The sequence below is a fragment of the Heterocephalus glaber genome, unplaced genomic scaffold (genome assembly GCF_053883595.1).
Source record: "Heterocephalus glaber isolate CG9 unplaced genomic scaffold, H.glaber_assembly_v1.0 deba00000331, whole genome shotgun sequence".
NCBI classification, from domain to species: Eukaryota; Metazoa; Chordata; class Mammalia; order Rodentia; family Bathyergidae; genus Heterocephalus; species Heterocephalus glaber.
In genome coordinates, this window is record NW_028258142.1 from 11397080 (window position 1) to 11418344 (window position 21265).

Here is a 21265-nt window from a genome sequence, read left to right on the forward strand (position 1 = left end):
CACATATAACGGGAATCCCATATAATCCACAGGGACAAGGCATTATAGAAAGGGCTAATCTCACACTTAAAATTACTTTAGACAAAATAAAAAAGGGGGAATGGTATCCTACTAAGGGGTCTCCTAGAAATCTGATATCACATGCACTATTTATTCTTAACTTCTTAAATTTGGATGCCAAAGGTTTATCTGCAGCCAATCGTTTCTGGCAACCAGAGACGCAACGACAATTTGCCTCGGTGATGTGGAAAGACCCCCTGGACCACTCATGGCACGGGCCGGATCCTGTACTTATCTGGGGCTGAGGATCGGTGTGTATTTACTCCAAGGAAATGAAGTCAGCCAGGTGGCTCCCAGAACGCCTAGTAAAACAAGTTGATAGGTGTGCTGATGATGCCGATGACCTGACGTTGTCCAATCTTAACCAGTTAACAATGGCACCTACAATTACAATCTAATAATCATCAAGAGTATAGTATAATTCAATTTGGCTAGTTATATTTGGGTGCACCCTAATTTTACACACTGTCTTATATGTTTGTCTATTGTCTGTTGTTTGTGTTTGTACAGTTGAGCTCAATATGTTCCTTCCTCTTCAAAGGATATTCGCCTATTGTTAAATTGACTTATAGATAATATTATTAAACTAAAGACATGCTTTTCTTCCCAGGTTGTTAATTGATCAAAGTACCACTGAAATTTATTTTATGAAAGTGACGTGCATTGTTACCCACACGCAACAATCAAATTACAATTAACAGTTATAAAATAAAAAGATATATATTCTTAATTGTTTGTCAAAACGATTATAGATGGGAACTCCCTTTGATGAATATAGAAGTGGCCACCCAGAAAATGATTATTCTGGTCTTAATTCATTAAAGGGACCCCCTAGTAAATTTTATATTATATAATCTTATGGGAGACATATCACAATGAATATTATCTAAATATGTTATAAATTGATTGTATTGGTTGTCCTTGATATTTAAGCACTAAATATGTTGTTACAAAACGTTCATATTGGTTAAGTTCTGAATATGTTATTGTAGCATGTCCACATTGGTTATCTTCAAAAGCTTAATCAGGGTAGCTTAACTCTCTTATTCACAGTCTAGCCTTAAATGAACATTGCTGTTTTTATGCCAACAAATCTGGGATCGTCAGGGGAAAAATTCGCGAACTTCAGGAAGATTTAAACAGATGACGACAAAAATTCACTCAAAATCCCCTCTGGACTGGCCTCAATGGTTTCCTCCCTTATCTCCTCCCTTTGCTGGGACCCTTATTGGGTCTACTCTTGCTCATTTCTTTAGGGCCCGTACTTTATAACAAAATCATGGCCTTTCTTAGAGCCCAGATAGAGGCAATAAAAACAGCGCCCATACAGGTCTACTATAATAGATTGGCAATGGCTGACCAGGACGAATGTCGGACCATCGATTAGGTCCTTGCCGTGGCGAAGTGTTCTCGCCCCACCTGGTGAGTGGGCTGGCAAGCCAATGACGGGCAACTGAGCAAGCGTGCCATGCAATGAGAGAGCCCTTGTGTGCCGCCTAAGACAGGTGCCAGAGCCTTGATTCTCTGGTTAACCGATGACGGGTAAGGTGCACCGTGCAGACACGTGTGTTGCTCTGACCCAAGACAGGCTCAGCCCCCGCAGGCTTGGCTCTCCTGACGCCTTTCTAAAATTATAATTTTAAAGGGAGGACCTGTGGGGGGCCTTGCCCCCCCGCTAGAACTCTTGAGTGCCTTTTACGGACATATCCGGGCCTGCTGCAAATCTACCCGGCAACAAGGAAGTAGCCCCAGTACCCTCCTCTTGCTCCTCCCCTCTAGCCCTACGGTATATATGTTGTAACAGCTTCTGCAATAAACGAGACTTGATCAGAAACCTGTCTTGTCTCCATCTCTCGTGTCCCCTGTCCCCTCTCATCCTCGCTCCCCCTCTAGGGTCTCCGTTGACTTACCCGCGGGCCGGGACAAAGAACACCCAATATCCTCATATAGATCACAATTTGTCACCTACTACTATATGAGAATAGAGTCAAGGCTCATTTTTACAAGGTGTTTTTGGGAGAAAAGATCTTTCCCTTCTGAAGTCAATTTCCCATATGAGGCAAAAATTTAATTAAACACCTACATTTTGAATTTGGGTCAGCAGTGCCCATTAATAACATCAATTAATTTGCGAAATGAATCTCATATTAATCACTGTTGTTTACTGTGTAATCTTTCTCCTTTTAAAATCTATGATAATTTGTCATACAAAAATTTTTAAGTTGATGAAAGTGATTTTGCTTCTATTTTTCTTTTAATTCTGGGAAACATTTTTTTCTTCCTCAAATGGTCAGTCAAGATTAAGAATCACGGAAACACAATAAACATATTTTATTTTCTGGAAACAAATAATTGGAAACCACTAGAGAATAATTCTCTCCCTACCATTTTTGTCTGAATCACCCCATATTGTTTTATATCTCATGTTTCTCTAGTTCTTCTCTTCATTGTTGTCAAGTCCTGGCATGCCATTCTGTTTCTTCATTTGTTTCTTTATTTTCTCTTTATTTCACTTTTACATTGGAAAAAATGGGAACATATGTGTTTAAGACTTGATTATGGATTTCTGTGGAATCTTTACAGATCTTGTCCACTACATCTCAGATGTCTAAGTATTCTGCTCAACATTAGGGAGTCCACTTGCCATTTATGCTTACGTTTTAAGAACTGCTGAGGACTGGATTGTGTCCTCCACCATATCCCGTGTTGGAGCCCTAACTCTTGATATGACTACATTTGGAGATAGGTCTTGCAAAAGTTAATTAAGTTTAAATGAGGCTACAATGTTGGTACCCTCATTCAACAAGATGGTATCAGAAGAAGAGACACTAGGGATTAATGTGCACATAGAAAAGCCCACGAAAACACACAACAAGAATGTGGTTACCTGTAAGCCAAGGAGAAACCAACCCTACTGCAATATTGATTTTGAATTTTTACTCTCTATAATTGTGAGATAATACATTGCTGTTGATTAAGCCACCCAGTCTGTGGTGTTTTGTTTTGGCAGCTTTAGCAAAATAATACAACTACTGTTCCATGGGCGATACAACATAGAGTATAAAATCTATCTGATTTGTCCAATGACTTTTAATTTTGTTATGTTATGTATTATAAATTGGCCTTTTTTTTAAATCTGTTTTTCTTTTTGGTGGTACTGGGGATCGAACTCAGGTCCTTGCGCTTGCACGGCAGGCAGTGGAACCACTAAGCTAAATCCCCGGCCCAAATTGTCCTTTTTGATTGGCATGATGACAAAGTCAATGTGACAATAGTTCAAACACTTTTATTAGACAATTTTGTTGGTTCTAATTTTAAACTCTTCATAAAACTTCATTTGGTGAGAGAATTCAAGAGAACATAGAAAAATTGTCCTTAACTATTTTCATATTGTAATAATGTTTCAAGTGAACACATTAAAAAATAAGGTTTAAAGTGCTAGAGTAATTTATTTTTTTCCTATTGGGTTTCCCATATAAGAGAAACCATGCAGTATTTAAACTTGTAAAGTGCTATAGTAATTTCTTAATTGAAAGAACAATGCAACAACTTGAACTGGAAGATGTTTAGGATCACAGTAGTAAATATTTAAAAACATATAGGGCACTTTGTATTCAAAGTAAAATAAATACCTATGTTTACATCTCTATCTCTGTATCTCTATATCTATGATGTACCTACATATGTGAAAAATCATATTGTGAGATCTGTTCTAAGCAGTTACTGTGTTTTAAGAAATTAGGCAAGTGTTCTCTGGCAGGGTCTACTGTGATGATTTTTGGTGGCATTTGCCATTGGAAAATTCCTCAAGAGAAACCACAAAATCGTGCAGTGCCTTGGACCAGATCTCCCTCCGTATTTTACTGTGAACACTTTCACACAGGCAACACACTCATCTGTTTCTCCTTTTGCATAGACAGGGTCAGGTTTCTAAAATGATGCTTCAGCATAGATGAAGAAACCAACTAGACAGAGAAGCACTTAGTTCAGCTCTTGAAACATTTGCCAAGGCTTTCTGCAATCTTCGGCCCTAACCTTTTGGTTCCATTCTTTTGAAACAACATTTATTTCCTGGGGATACTGAGTAATGAATTCATAGTTGCTTATTTAGCATCTGGGAATGGTGGAAATAACAGCTCAGCCAAGTGCAGAGTTAGGGTTGTGAAAGCTATGTCATAAAGCCCACAGCCAAAGAGCAGGATTTAGTTCCAAAATGTGCTGTGTGGGACTAAAATTAATACCTTTAGTTGAGCATCACACAGACAATGGTCATAGTGTCTTCAAGTTGATGATAAAGGAGACTGAAGAGAAGAGAAACATTTATAGGACTCTCGCACAGAGATCTCTTCCATTTAGGCAATAAATACACAAATGCATGCATTTATAAATATCTGAGACCAATAGATAGTATCAAAGTAATACTTCACTACTGTTTCCTGCAGCAAACTTTATTACCCTCTCTCCTAAACTTTGGGAAACTCTTTTGAACATATCTTGTTGAAAGGGTAGTTGTGAGGAACCATTTCTTTGGAATTCAATCATGACTTTGCATTACTTGTGACAACTTTTGTTTCTTATTACCTTTTCAGGAATGTTTGTATAGCAAACAGTATTAAAAGTCCACTGTTATTTCAACATGGGTATTGATCTTTCCCAGGAAAAATGATTTGATGGTATTGATTTTTCCCTCCTCAACATATGGCAATATGGGACAATTCAGCCCTACCTTAAGAGGACTTATGCTACCAGGAAGAAGCAAGTGGGGCTTGGAAACTATTGGGATTTTTAAGAAAGGAAGAGCTACCACCACCTCTTTGTTATTTTACAAAAAATAATCTTTTGGATTACCTTATTGCCTTTTGTACTTTGCTCCTTTGAGACTTTTTTCCTTCTGTAATGAACATTAATGCTAATTCATTAATCCATATAAAATTCATTTGTACAAATAACTTTGACTTTCCTTGTACTCTGTATCACCATAGTGCTTGCCTAGAAATTTAACAAAATATGTTAGCATTTGAGACATAAATGTGTATAATTGGGAGAGAAGAAATTTAGCACTGAATTAACATTTATGAGCTATATCCTATGTACCTGGCAATGTGAGAACTAGTTCCATATGTTATCGCTTTGAATATTCATATAAGGTATAGTAAATGTGCCATCTTAATTTCGTAGACAAGGACTATGAGGTACAGAAGGCCTTATGTTTTGTTCATGGAATGCAGGCTTCATAGCCTGTGATGTTCTTTCTTCATCACCACAGCTCATTGCAAAATAAATGATGGGCTCCTCCTCCGGGAGCAGTGAAAGTGAGAATTACCCCCTCGGAGTAAATTTCACAGGAATAGTACCATGTTATGAAGCAAGATGGTAGCATCCACTTTCACTGTCAGCTGACTTGCTGTGGAATTCAAACATACAGCTGCCTACATATTTCATTTCAGGCAAGCAAGGTACTTAAATTTCTTTTAAGATTCACTTTTCTCTTTAAACTAGAGTTAATGGTCTCTACTTTAAAGGTTGTTATAAATATATAAGGTATGGTTTTAGAGTGAAAAGAATTGTGTTTGTCACATCTGAAGCGTTTGACAAAGACTGCTGGATTGTTACTGTCACCACTGCATGGGAAAGGTGACATAGATCAGAGGTACCTGTGTACATATGTGATCAACACATGGAAATCTATTCAAATTGAACTATCAAAGGAATGACAGCAAAGATAGAGACATATGTTTGGATCTAAGCTTAAGAGCTAATTAAACCACAAAACCCAAGAAAGATGTATGTGAGAAGTAGTTCATCAATGTGGAAAAATGAGGAAAGGTGGGAAATAGGTGAAAATGTTAGTAGCATAATGTGGGTATTCATGTATGTACATGTGTGCACTTGTGTATACATGCTTATATATATGCACAACCACACATACATCGTGAAGCCTGGAAAAGGTTAGTCATAGCTTTCTCTATATGATGAAGGGAGTAAATAATGTTCCATGATGCATATGTCAACATATTCCTTGTCATGACTGAGGCAAGAGGGATTGAGTAAGGAAATAGATAGATTGTAAGTACTGCAAAGATAAGTGGCCAGGAAATGTGCTAATGTGACTTATGAAATGTATGCCAGCTGTTAAAAAATGTGCTACTTAATAAGACAGTACATACAATGTAGCTTCCCAGTTGAGAACATTGGGCTTTATTTGTTTTTGGAAATGACCTCATGAAACTTGAAACTATATGGGCCTAGAGGCGCCAGGACCATCAGCCAGCCAAGCTGGGCACTGTTTGGATTCATTAAAATGGTCCTCTGAAATTTGAAGGTTTATGGGCAATTGGTTTCTAACAGATTTGGCTTAATTTTCGATAGGGGACATCTCACACTTGATCTTCCATTTTATTCAAGATAAATGGAAAGGAATTAGAAGACACCTTGCTGAATTTGTACCAGGATAACAAATAAAATGTTATTTACACAGTCATTTAGTGGAAGTTGCTAGATGTCATTCTGTTGAACTTCTCAAAATATTATTTTCATTAAACTTGAAACAAAATGGATGTTATTACTATGTATTTTAAACTATATATTGAACAAAATACTTTCAAGTCCTGTGGAAAAGCTGAGCTTTACAATAACATCTGAAATCATTACAAACATCAACATTAATACTTTAAAAATCATTCTTATTTGTAACCAATAATATTTTTAAGGATATATGTTTATAACCTCTGTCTCCCTCTCCTTCTCTCTCTCTTGCCTTTCTCTGCCCTTCCCTGCTTCCTCTCCCACCGTACTCCCTCCTTCCCTCTGTCTCTCCCCTTCTCAATAAAGTAGGGGCATCTACTAGGTACTCTTTTAATATAAGGAGCATGATGAATATACACTTAACATAAAATTTCATAGTAACTCTACATCAAAATTTTGCTTTTTAAAATTTTAGACATTTAAGTATCTAGAAGCTGTAGTTAAATTTACATAATTTCTAATATCTGCACATAATAAAAGCTTATTGGTCACAATGAATGACCATGAATTTTTAGTGGCCATTAAAGTATCTTTATTATATTTGAAAACAAAACTACATTTTTGGCCAGCCATTTTGTGAATCAGCTAATAATCAGTGAACTTATCCCCATTCTGAAGTACCTAAGAAGAGACTCCTAAATTTCAGAGAAGATAAATGACTTCCCTTGGCATGGTGCTTCCACACACCGCCTATGCTTTCATTGAACACATTTCAGGAACTGACAGTGCTGTGGTTTTGATGTAAAATGTCCCCCAAAAGCCAGCTGTTGTGCGTTGAGGGAGTGATTGGATCATGAGGCTGCTAATCATCATTGCTCATCAATGGACTAATCCCATTATGAGAGGATTCGTAGCTGAAGGGTGATTGGGAGTTGGGTCCCGGTTGAAGGAAGTGGTTTAAGAGGGTGTGACTTGGGGACTATGTCTTGTTGCCAGCCCCTTTCTCTCTGATTCATTCTCTCTCTGTGTTTCCTGACTGCCATGAGATGAGCAGCTTTCTTTTGCTGTGTCTTTCTATCATGATGTTCTCACTTCAGCATTTACCTAAAAGCAGTGGAGCCAGCTGACAATGGATGGAAACCATGAGCTAATATAATTTTTTCTTCCTTTAACATTATTGATCCTCCCATGAAATTCTTACATCAGCCTTTTAGAATTTAGTTTGCCCATTAGTGGCCCATATATATATATGTATATATATATATATTTTTCTTTCTATTTTACAGCACTGTTCCCCTAAACATGACACTGATTTGTTGGGTTTATGTATATATATCATAATGATAAATTTATACGTTGATCACTTTGATTAGCTTTTGAAATGTATGCTTTTTCTTTAAGGAAAACATTTTTTTTTTAGTGATCCCTTATTGTTGCTGAGTCCCAGGAAGGCAAATAACAGAAACAAAATTGTATATTTTAACATAGATGCTGCACTCTTTTATGTTAGGCAGTCATTCTTTTTTTTTTTTTTTTGCTGTTTAATAAGTTTAATTTGTTTTGCACGTGGTTCACAGAACCACTACACGAGGGGCTGGATTAAATATTGCAACATTAAAATTTCCCAATACTGACCAGGATTCCAGTTCATCACATTCTCAATGTTGACCTCACAACAAGGGGGGAATGGAGTGACCTTTTATTGACAGTAGTTAGCAGTAATAAGGCTACTATATATCCTTACAATCCCCCAGAAACCTATGGTTCAGTGTCACAGAGAAGGGTTCTGAGGCTGTTCTTTTTCGAAGCTTTCCTTGAGCAGGTCTTAGTAAAGATTCCAATTCTGTTTAGCACCCCGAGTGGGGGAAACATCTTAGACTAATAAAGCTGGACAGATCTGATTTTTAGTATCTTACATTAAAACTCAAGGCTGTAAGTACTTAGCCAAATTAAAAGACACTTTAGTGGAGCATTGCACAAAGAAATGCTAGAAGACAGCTAAATCTTGACCAAAAACGAATAAACTGACAAAAAGGTCCTCTCAGCTCTAACAGGAATTTTTTTAAACAGTTGTAGAAACTACACCTATTGTAATTGAAGGTACTAGATAACACTGAAAATAAAGAAGGGAGATCTGGCCACTTAGCAAGGCCTTACTGTTAAAGGTTATGCAAGATCGCTTCCCCCTTGTGCCATGGGGAACAAAACACCTGTTCAATAACAGCGACCATCCACACCTGCCCGGAGATGAATGGAATATTCCTGTAGTGCACCACCTCAGGTTCTCTGACAGGATGGTGGTAAGTCACAAGGCCAACACAGCCTTCTCAGTCCTCAGTCACATGTCAGTCACATGTCATTGTACCAGCTTGTGCAATAAAGCTCACTCGTTTTCGGAATTTTGTGATTTTTGACTGTTCACGATTTTAGAAGTTTCGGTGAATATTGAAATGGAGGGGGCAGGGCTGTGCAATGGAATGGAAAGTTTCCACATTGCAGTATGTGCATCCAACTACAGTACCTTCTTCCCACCACCCTCTGCCTCCCACTAGGGGGAAACCAATATAAATGGGCCAAATGGAAGTGCTGAAGTGGTGGGGGTTGTGAGAGGTTGGTGGTCAGTCCCTTGTACCTTCCATACACAGGAACCATTCTTTCAGAACCATGCAGGAGGTGGCATAAAGGTTGAGGCCATGGCAAAAGGAGGGCGAGGTGAAACAGTAAAAAGCAGTCTCCTGTATCTAGAACCCACTCCTGTCTTGGAGAAACAAGGTTAATTATTCCAGTGAGTTGAAAACAGTATTAGGATTTAAATTCTAATCCATCCACATCAAAGCATATCCCTACCGTACCCATATAAACAGGAAATGCAGACAATCACAGATAATGCGCTGTTGTAACTACACGTGCCTGGAGTCAGGGCAGAGGAGCCATCACTCTAGGCACTTTTGGAGGTATTGTTATCTCTTGTTCAGTCTTGGCACCATTTTCCTTTACCTTTACCCTGAAGACGACTACCAGTTCACATCTATTCATTACTAAAAAGTCTCGTCCCCTAGTGATAGGAGTATGGCATATACAGGATGATTTTCACTAAAACCCTGCAGAATAATGAACCCTATGTGCTACCACATTTTCTAATAGAGGATTTCAAGACATAACAGCCAGAGCCGCCACATAAGGAAATTCCAAGGTTCCATTTGATGCAGGGACAAGAACTCGACCCCCTCAGCCTGGAGCCCTGAGAGTGTGGCCTTACGGTGGATTCTTCTAGAATACAGGGTCAGCCTTGGTACCTGCTGGTGTGTTTCTACTGTAGGCTTATGGTAAAGGTAAGACAAGCAAGGCTACTAGACATTTTCTTTGTCTGGAGGAGCTTCTAGAGAGATATGGTAGGTGGGGGAGGAAGGGAAGGGAAGAGAATACAAATGTGATTTGTAGACAATTCAGGTTAGTCTGAGGTTAAATAATTCTATTTCCTGGCTACTACATGGCTCTCCTCCACCCCTCCCAAGAACATCAGGGATGTTCCTGGGATGAGAGGACTAGTGATTCGCCCAGTTCAACATTCAGCCTGTGAAAGAAGCACTAGGGGATATAGTCTGTGGAGGGACCCGTTACTCTCTGTTGCATGTCACCAAGTAGTCCCAGGCTGTAATTCCTTTTGGTAGGCCATCATATAGGGATTCCTCTTAAATCTTCGGCAGTCATGTATTGATTAGGCTGGCACCACTGCTTGCACCAAAAGCTCTTTAGTTTCCAATTTGTTACAAGTGTTTTCTTTTACCCAAGGCAGGGAGGTAGAGCCCTAGAGCTAGCAGTATTTCAGGAATGTCCTTGCTCTTGAGCCAGTCATTTTTCTTATACAGTAATAAATTTAGTTGACTACATGTAAGAAATATATAGATACATATTACACACACACACACACACACCACATCTACAATACAAAACAAATTTTAAGGAAAAAGAATGTGATCTAATTTATGTATCATTTCTCATCATTTCCATCTCATCATGATTTTATATAGAAATATGTGCTTTTTCATGTGTGTTTAAAGACTCTATTTTATTTGCTGTTCTGAAACTCAACAGCAGTAATTGAATTGATAATTGAGATAATTGATAATTGAGCTCCACTTTCAACAGTGACCATAATAACTCATTCTAACTGAGCTTGTGTCAGTTCATTACAACCAGTATCTCTCAGTAAAAGAGAATTACACAAATATGTGAAAGGTGTTCCCCAGGAGGGACCTGGTTATTGTCAGTAATAATGAAGATCCATGTTTTATGTTTGTTAAAAGATAAGCATTAGAATCTTAAATAGAACTTTGAAGAATGAAGTTATGTGCAGTTATTATATATTATGTCACTTCTAATAAAAAATATAACTTTTCCTATTAAACATCTATGAACATAATCAGAAGTGAATCTGCAAAGATGATTTAAAAATTTTTTATATACTGCTCATCAGAGCATAATGACTCCAAATTCTTCAGACTTTTAGTATAGAATAACTAATTAGTATTTTCTCATAGATGGTAAGAGGTTCCTGTAAATTATGGCTAAGAAGAATGTTTGAATGGAATCCTGAAATGGAAGCCAAACTACTGAGAGTAGAACTCTTTTTGTTCCTTGAAAAATCATAAGTAAATATATGTTCGCTGGTTATAAAAACATTACTATATTTTATACATACCAAGAGGCCACCCATTGTAAGATATAACATTATTCTACATAGTGCTATGATGTAGATAGTGGTGCCAATTAAACTGCAACTCACATTTGACTTCAGAGATGCTGAAATGTGAAAAAAATGTACATTTTGGAATTGGTACAATCTGGTAATATTTTCCAGCTTATGCAACTATTTATATAAAACATTTCAGAGCATGGTAGAAATCAGTTATTGGGTAAATCTTATGGTGAAGCATAACTGGAGATGGGCAAATGTAACTTCTAGTCACAACATATGTTATGCAGACACAAAGCTGGTACTTTTTATCCTCTTCTCTTGAGCCCCTCTCCTCTTTCATCTTCCTCCAAGATGCAAGTCTCTTTAACACATTTCTATGTCACTGGGTGGCTGGGAGAGTGAAAAAATACTACTGCTTCATCACAATTGTCTTTAAATGTTGCATTATAAAAGGATATAATTTACTTAAAACAATTATTGCTCAAAATGTTCACGGCTGTTGAAACTAGGATTTTTTTAGTTTATTAAATACTTGAATTTGACTTTTCATCCTTTATATTTCTAAAAACAAGAAATATTGTACATAACTACAAATAATAAAGACAAAAATTACTTCTTTCTTTTCAAGGGAAGGTGTTTTGTGTAAGACTCTGATGTTGCTTTGTCTGCTCACCAGTGTTCAGAACATTCATAGGATTTACAGCTTTGGGCAACAACCCATTTGGCCCATTTTGCTCATGAGAACAATGTAGCCTTGCCATCTTGCTGGTATTTCAATAGCACTCATGCTATTTGTCTTTAAATTGTACACAAGGCAATTCTGATGACCAGAAGATAGGAATTTCAGCAGAATAGGAGCATCTTAATTTTTTAAAAATTGTGTTGTGTAAATCTTATTACTTAAGGCTATCAGCAAATATGCTTTTAAGTTATTTATAATATTAGAAGTTTAGCTATTGCTAATGCCAATCCTCTCTTCCTTATATTTAGATATCAGAAAAAAATTTTTTCCTCCTTTTCACTCATATTTTGTTTTACCCATGGTCTTTTTATAACTTTTGTCAAACAGAAAAATGTTCAAAGTTTCTTTCATATATTGTTTATGTGTGTGTATAGTAGATCCATGAATATCCAAAATTAAATTATTTTGAGGTATTTGAAACTTTTGTTTTTATGATAACTTTGCTCTTATTGAAAGTCAGTAGGGTGCATCACCTGGGCACATATATGATGGGGTTTCTGAAGAATGCCTTCCATCATAAAGAAAGTCAAATCTTTCCTTCATGGTGTTCCACATGTACAGCACAGCAGTTTTTGGTAATGGAACTCAAAGAATTCTGCTGATTCTAAACATGAGAATGATCTCTGTGAAATGGAAACAAATTCAAATTTGCCAGATGGCTTAAATATCTAGCTTTAATAATTTCCTCAACAATTTGAATATTAGGAATCCTTTGGAAATAATTCCAGTTTAAAATTTACACCCTGGCTTCCTTCTTTCATGCATTTCCAAAACAAAATTCTCATTTAAAAAAGCACATGTTTTGGGATTAAATAACCAATGAAAATATAGACTACTGCCAGGGATTTACTCAGTGGCACCACACCTGCCTCACAAGTGCAAGGTCCTGAGTTCGATCCCTGGTACCTGCCCCCCCCGCAAAGTAAATAAAGAAAATATAGACTACTTAAGAGTATTTGCCCCTTTTCTGCCATGAATACTCTCTGACCCTCAGATGAATACAGGACTGAGAAGCTGTAGTGATAGAAACAGCAGTGGAAGGCATCTTCTTCCACAAAAGTCATTCTCCACAGAGAATTCACTGAGGGGTTCACAATGAGTTGATTAACCAAGAAATCAACCAGGCTCCATTGCTATGACAGTATAAACTGGCTAAAATTATGTATTTATTACTGTTCATCAAAATTTGTATAATCTTTTAAATCACATTAAAATACATAAGTATTATGTATTTGATCAATGTTAATCTCACATGGTCTATTTTGAAAAGTGGAAAGCCAATTAGGAGTGTCATCTTATTTTGCAGTAAATATATATCAAAGGCTATGTGATGTTTTTCCATCTTAGATTTTATTTGTACCATTTCAACTTCTAAGTTCTACTACTACTTAGTTTATTGCACAGGTTTACATATTATTTTAAATTGTAAATGAAGAGTTAGAAAGAAGGTATTAAAGTATTATTTCATAGTAACTTCTTTTCTTTTTGGGGAGTTTCATATATGTAGAGGAAGTATCTTGAAAGAAGAAAAAAAGTTATGTCTTGGAGACCTGGGAATCTATGCTCAAGGTGCTAAAATTTTGGGAATTTGGGTTATTTTCAAGTTAAGGCAGCCTGCTCTCAGAAGAGCATTAGTTCAGCTTATTCTGAAGAAAGGACCAGATGTGATTTTTTTAACTAGCATTTTAAACTAGATTTTTAAAAACTAGCATTAACAGCCTTTAGAGAGAAGCATAGTTGTGAAATCATTTTTGAAATTAAACCAAATACTCCATTTACAGATATGCAGGAAGTGATGTCATTTCTGATTCTGAGATTTAAAGAAACATGTAGTTTCTTTTATTGAGCTTCACTGAGGCTGCTGTTTAAACATCTGCTACATTTTCCCTTTCATCTGAGTGTTGGTCCCACATATGGGGTTCACACCCCAGTTTTAGACTGTCCAACATCCTAGTGAGTGGACTGCTGTCTCAAAACCTTCAATAGCAACTGCTTGACTGTATTTCCCAAATTTGCTTCTCTGGGGAACAGGTCATAATACTCACAAAACATACCTAATATAAATTAAATTTTGTTTTGCAAAAGTTTTGGCACAAGGTTGATAGACATACTTGAAAGAATGTGAAAGACATGATGTCACCACATCTAGAAATAACAATTTACTGTTTTTTCTTAATTTTACAGATCTTATGATAATTCAAAATCATTCCTATGTCACCATCAAAAGAATGAATACTTTCACCGGACTTTCTATGGGTCTGATCCGATTCTTAGCACTTTATGTAGACTAATGTGCAGAAACTTCAAAATAGTCATATAGATAGAGCCATAATACCCCCAGTGTTACAGGCAAAAGAAAAGGAGACTCTTAGAGGTTAAAGACTTGCCCAGGATTACAGAGCCAATGAATAGTCAATGATGCTGGGTAGAGAGAAGAGAACTCAAAGTGTACGCCCTTCTTTAGGGTAGACAATGGCAGATGCATGAAAGAGCACATGGCAATCCCTTCCTGAAGTACCATTTAAATCACTCCGCTTATACAAAAACTTGCCTGCTTAGAACAACTACAGGAAAGAACTTCAACTGTTAAGTAACAGCAAATGATAGCTCAATCTTCATTTTGTTTGCCAGCAACACATCAGGACTTCATAAATATGGCTGGTAATGGACAAGGAACTCAAATAATTTGAAATTTGATTGTTCTATTTTTTCGCTTGATTTAAACCACTGGAGAAAATATCATATTACTAAGATAATTGTTACAAGGGTTTGGATTTAACCCAAATCTTCCTAAAAGATTACATCTTATCAGAACCCACGATAATTCTTCAACCAGTCCCATAGTAACATAGTCATAATCCTCCTAATTCTGATGCTGTTCACCCATTCCCATGGAGAATCAAATTTCCCATGGATTTGCTCTTGTCCTACTTAGGTATTAGGATGGATCTCTTAACAATATTTCAGATGAAAACTTAAAATATATATGTAGTACTGGGAAAATTTGAAATGAATTAAGAATATACTTTAATATTGTAAGATCAAAATTTAAAACAAAAATGATTGAAAAAACATTGTCTTACACTTGAATAGTTTATGTGTCTTATGGATGCATCTTGAATAGAATTAAGATGCTCCCAAAGTACCACTTGTTCTTTCACAGAAGAAATCTGATACATCTCTATAACTCCTGCAGAAAGAACATCATCTCTAAGGATTATAGTCAACAATCATTTCATTCATTATTTTTCAAAGCAGTAAAGTTTATACTTCAACAGGCTATAAATTTTCCTACTTCAGATTCTTTATTAAGTTACTTCTTATTGATCCTGAAACTGTAGTACAGTTCCAGAACAGGATACTAGACAAACTATTCTGTTGATAAACAATATACTCTCTTTCTGTTATCATTTTATTATTGTCACTGAAATACAGATAGAAAAAGTTAAATATTTCAGAGGACCTAGGATAAAGATAAACAGGAAAAATGAAATCTTTTCTTGTGGAATCTCAATTTTCCTAGAATTCCTTGGCATTTTGTGCACTTGCATGCAGAGCTATGTGAACAGAATTGCTCTTATTTCATGCTTCAGGCACTCCAGCCTTCTTTGGGTAACCGAAAAAACAGATCATACATATGTCAATACACAGAGGGTAAGGTCCCAAGCAGTGGCCACAGGTAACATTGACTAGGATAGTACAGAGATGAGAGGCTGGGCCTCACAGGTTTGGTAACTATGGTGAGCCTGGGAGGCCAGGGTAGGGGAGGACAATGAGGCATCATGCGACTGGACCCACATAAACATGAAGTACATCAGACCTCAGGAACATTCATTTCCAAGCTGTTAGTTTACCAAGGAAGGAGACTTACCCGGGCCTTCTGCTCCATTTCTAGCATTAATCTTTCATGTTGCTCAGCTATGGCCAGTGTCGCAGAATGGACCTTCTGATAGATCATTTCTCCTTCCCTTGTTTGAAAAGTGAATAGTCCTTCTCCTGTGTCACACATTCTGTGAGAATAGAGATAGGGAAAGAGATGGGTCTTCATGTGTTCAAGGGCATAACAGCTTTTCATGTAAAAGATGCCCTCACCCCTTGTGTTAGTCCCTCCTTGCCTTTGGAGAAGTTAGTGAAGCAGATTCATCCTTGACCAAACCAACCAATGAATGCATCCTTAAATAGTACAGGAAAATGGAACTCAAAAGGATGAAAATTCATGCATATTTGGAATGATAAAGAGGAAGCATTCACCACAATATAAAGGAACCGGTAAGTGTTATTTAGATTACTGCATTGCATTTCTTACCATTAAGGGAATATAAACCAGTAGTAGTTTTCTTGAAGGATTTTCATATTTCTCCTATAAAAGCACTACCACTGAGGAGTTGAAAACTTTTGAAATATAAAGAATTTAAGAAAGGTCTGCAATATTATGTTCAGTGGAACCCAGAAAGAGACTATACATCTTTTATATAATTTTAGTTTCATATGATTTTTAATTTATGGATTTGCATACATAGATTGAATCTTTTATTTAACCAAATAATTCTTAAGCAAGTCTTGGTGTAGTAGAGGGAACTGCATGGTGCAAAAGAGTCCCTATTTGGATATGAGGACATTTGGCTTGAATATTTTCTCTGAAAATTACCAGCAGTGTGAATTTGAGCAATTTGTTCAAACTACCTATACTTCCTTTCCATTTATCTAAAATACAAATAATAGGACCATTTCAATGTCTTCATGAAGGTTAAGAGTTGATAAAAAAATATTTACAGTGTTTTTACAGTTAGCACATATTAAGTGTTCAAAAATATTCTCTATTACTATTTTCATTATAAAGTTTGGTGCTAAACAATATAAGTGTGGAAATAATTAAGTATCTATCACAGAGAAATGGATGGATTAATTATATTTTTATTTGCTGTTATGATACAGGATATTATGTTGTTATGATGTCATCTTAGAACAGGATTATCATGCAGCGATTTCTGCGTCATTTCTGAGAACATGCATTTTACTGGAAAAAGCTCATTGACAAGTGTTAGTAGGGTTACAGATAAGTTTCATTAACAAAGACTAATTCTAAAATAAAAACCATTTTAAATTGATGCTTTAAGTCAGTTTTTAGACATAATTGAAGGCCTTTGGAAAGACCCTCCCAATATCAATATGATATTAATGCTTAGATATTGGATACTAAGTGCACTACTACTGTTTTGTTGTTTTTCAGGTGATAATTGTCAAAGGATTAGCAGATTACATCAAAATATTCAAGAGGCCAAACTATTTCTTCAAGCACCAAAAAGATTTTGTATTCTTCTCTATGGTTCTCAAAGGAGTTTTCAGTGGAAAAGAAATGCCTCAGGAGGCTTTCCGACATTATGGCGGCTGTGACTGCATCCCTTAGGGCCCCATCAAGCCAGCACTTAGCTTCTGTGAAAACCATCTTAATAAAATTCACCCAGCATGAAATGGAAAGTCTGGGGGAAAATGGAGAATTTTTGCAAAGTGAAACGAGTGAGCTTTCTTTGTTGATTCAGGGGAGTAAGAAAATCCAACAGCAACGGCAAAACCATTGATAAGTCATGAGTGCATCTTGGATGAAGCTGAATTTTGTTCATTGTCATCTGAAAAACACTGCTCAGTAGCCTTTGGGAAATGAGATAATGAGGACACAAATTGTTATTTCATACTCAGTCACTGAGATGTTAAGTTCTAAATTTTGCCCACTTCTTGGGATTTAACTCTACCCAATGGGGGAGTCTAAATGCTTAGAGATTTTTTTCTCTCACTCTTTCAAATAACTACTGTAAGCTTCAACCTTTTATCAAGAAAACAAAGTACTTAAAATATTAGCATAAAAAACAAACTTTAAGAAGAAGGTGCTGTTTTATCAACATTCTATTTAGCCAAGCTGAAGGTTAATTCCTCAGCATGATTGGCTCCATTTATGACATGTGTTAGTACTGTTAAAATAAATAGTTCAGATTTCCTTGGTTCTTGCTTAAAATATGTTCATCGGGGGCTGGCAGAGAAAAGAGACTTTTCTTATCTGTCTGAACAGTTTTGTGATAGCAGGGTAATATTAGAGGAGATGATAAGAAATAAGATGGAATAATTTATATGGCTTTTGACTTGCTCCTCTAGTAGAATCCAACAGGAGTTCTGGCTAATTGGAAGTTTATTTAGACACCTGAATTGGAGTCTGCATGTTAGCAAAATCTCCAAGGAGTTCATATGCACATAAAGACATAATGTGATTCAAAGGAGGACAAATCAGAAACCATATCTGTCCAACATTTTAAAGAATGTGATATATGAAACTGAAGGTAAAAAGGAAGAAGCAGAACAAAAAAATGGTACAAAAACCCCCTGAAGTAATCATTCCTTGACTTGGGAAGAGCTAAATTAGAGGTGCTGGTTACACTTGTATATTCTATTTCTATACTGTACAAATGTAATTACATTTGTAATTCCCTAGCCACCAGAATAGCATACAATGATTGCATTATTTTGCAAAAAAATGAAAATATGGATATCTTGACTTTAGAATTCTACATAAAGACAACAGCAAATATTATCTCTTTTTATGTTTAACAAAACGTTGGTACAAAGTTAGTTTCTTATGTAAAATAAATGTTTAAGAATGTAATCTTAGGCTGCACTCTGTTCAGAGGCAGCCAGGTAGACTGTCCCTTCTCTTTAATAAAAGGCTTCTCGTGGTACTGGCCTGGTCTTGGTTTTCGGGGGAAAAAAAAAAAAAGAATGTAATCTTAAAGGTTCCTTTCAGTTCTGCAGAATAGCTTGGGATCTCATAAAAACTCTAAAAGGTAAGTAAGACAGGTACACTTGTGTTCAGGATTTTTGTTTGTGTTTTCTGTTTTATTTTGGATACAGTGATGTAAGAGAAAATATAGCAGCATTGGGTTCAAAAACTAGGATTCAAATTTATACCAGTGAGTCATGGCCTGCCATATAAATTTATCACATCTTTTTAAAGTAGATACTATCTTGGGCCTAAGGATAACAAGAAGGGAAAAATATCCATGACCCATTACCTCTGAGACTTTTCAAGTAATGAGGGAAGAAAACCATTGGTTAAAGCATCACCTACTTACTCTGGTCTGTGCCACCTAGCACAGACCACCTATGGAGTGCTGTGGAAGGTAATATGGACTGACCTGAACAAGGAATTTACCTATTAACTCCTCATCTGCACAGATATTTTTACTTAAATCAAATTAAGTCGCATGTATGTGATACTTGGTACATTATTGCAATAAATTCAGGCTTCTCACTGCTTGAAGGCCAACCCTTGGGTGAGCTGGTGAGAAGGAATTGGGTTTACTCAAGGGCTGTAAACTTGGAAGATGGAGCAGCTTGACCTGAAATCTCCATCTTGGCAGTGTTTGGGGTGCAAAGAGCTGCAATAGCAAGGAAACGAGGAGCAGGTTAGGAAGGCTACTTGCTGATCAGGGTCTTTGTCACCTAGGATATTTGTCTCCTTTTTATTCCTCTCTGGAACATCACAATGAACCTCAGTTTTAAGGCTCCTCATGTTCTTTTTAGATAGACATATTCACAGAACTATAGGTTAAGATGGGCATGATAGAGGGCACCATGTGTTCTGAATTCTATGAACGAAAGATTTGGCAGTTAACTGTATTAACTTTTAGGTGGGGCTTTTCTTTAGAATTTAGAATGCCAAGTGAAAGGAAGGGGCAAGAACCTCATGGAAGGACAAAGGGAGAGAGAAGTGAAGAACAAGTCCAAAGAAGCTGCCACAGTAAAGGGAGGAAATGAACGATTTAGCAGGCCTGGTTTGCCCAAACACTGCACGTTCCACAGGAAGGCCTACTCTCAGGATAGTCCTCACTGGTTTCTGGGATATAGCATCAGAGCTTTTGGAATATTCTGCATGTTTCTGTATGCCTGAGGTCTTTTTGGGCCATGCTGTAACAGTTTGACTGGATAGGTTGATCTCAACAGTGTGACTTAGGGTGGTTGCCTGTTTTTATGCCGATGGAGGCTGAGATGGGTCCTGTGGGTGCTGCCTGCCTACATAAATGACTGCAATAAAGCCTGGACTCCCAGGTTCTGGAGAGCCTCACTGGCTGACAGTTCATAACATGCACTATCACACATAATCGCTGGAAGAATTAAGAGTGTTCCCATACAATGCACTGAAGGGCCCTGAAAGCTCAAGTCTGGTGTCTCTTGGTCTTTCTCTTCTTCATTTTAATCTATATATCTCATGGTAGTCTGCCATATTGTGATTTTAAAAACTTTTTCTGAGTCTTGTGAGTCTTTTAGAAAAATCATAAAAGCTGCAGGTGGTCTTCAAACCCTTCGTTCAAGACAGTAACATATGCTAGGTTGCCAATGTATTTTGGTTCAAGAACCTAAAAATTTGAATCATTTCCCTAAATGGCTACTTTTTCGATTCCATATCTCTAGGTAATCTGCAAGAATACCCCATTGTCTTTATTCCACTTTACTACTCACTGGCAGAATCAATCATTTGAAATAGTAACACTGTCTGTTTTGTTTTTGTAATGTTCTAATAAATAAGGAATAATGTGAGATTATGTGGATAAATGGATTTGTAGGAACTTGAACTCCAAATATAGTGTTTCACTATTCATGGATTTTACACTTGCTTTTCAGGGAAAAATAGCCAAAATATATAGATCCCTGGAGGGAAATTTACTGGAGAACAAGCCCATATTAGGTACTAATAGACCCCTGCCATTCTTTTCCTTTTCTCAAGTGTCCAATTTAGTCCTGTGTGATGTGATGACTCTGAAATGCCAGTCTTTCCTCCAAGTGACAAATGAAAGAAATTTATCAAGTCAAAAATAATGGAGACACTTTAAGTTTAGAAAATAAAAGTGGATACTTTAACATAATTCTCTGTGAGTCTCTAGATAGTTTTACTACAGATGAATCGGTCAACCTCTGGCATTTTGTCTGTCTTTGTAGCTGTACACTTTCTTTGTCACTGTCAGTTTTGCAAAATTGTGTACATATGTAACGACCAAGTATCTATTCTCCATGTACACAGAAACTGAACTCTCAGCAATGGAATACAGCACAAGCATGTTCCTGAAAATTCAGTGGTGTTTCTATTGAAAATTTAATATTTAATTATAGAAAGTAATGAAACTCTGAAAAGCACAAGCTTTTCTTCAGAGAGGTTTAAACCAATTAGTACTTTTATTACATTAATGGTTCAATCTTTATAGTCATTTAACAATGCTAGCATTTCACTTTTTTTAGTACCTATGAAAAGAATGGTT

At 36.6% G+C, this 21265-nt stretch overlaps 1 protein-coding gene and 1 long non-coding RNA gene across 3 annotated transcripts in view; one reads left to right on the forward strand and one right to left on the reverse strand.

Annotated features, from left to right (window-relative positions):
* Positions 1-21265, reverse strand: part of Dok6 (docking protein 6) — a 500909-nt gene that overhangs the window by 127311 nt on the left and 352333 nt on the right. For both annotated transcript variants that reach the window (XM_087191445.1, XM_087191446.1), the window contains exon 6: positions 15838-15976. In XM_087191445.1, coding sequence (XP_087047571.1) covers positions 15838-15976 — 139 coding nt within the window. The remainder of the gene's footprint in view (positions 1-15837; positions 15977-21265) is intronic.
* Positions 5160-18845, forward strand: LOC147830029 (uncharacterized). The gene is made up of 3 exons (XR_015443151.1): positions 5160-5516; positions 14151-16235; positions 17197-18845. It is a non-coding gene; the product is annotated as an uncharacterized LOC147830029 (long non-coding RNA).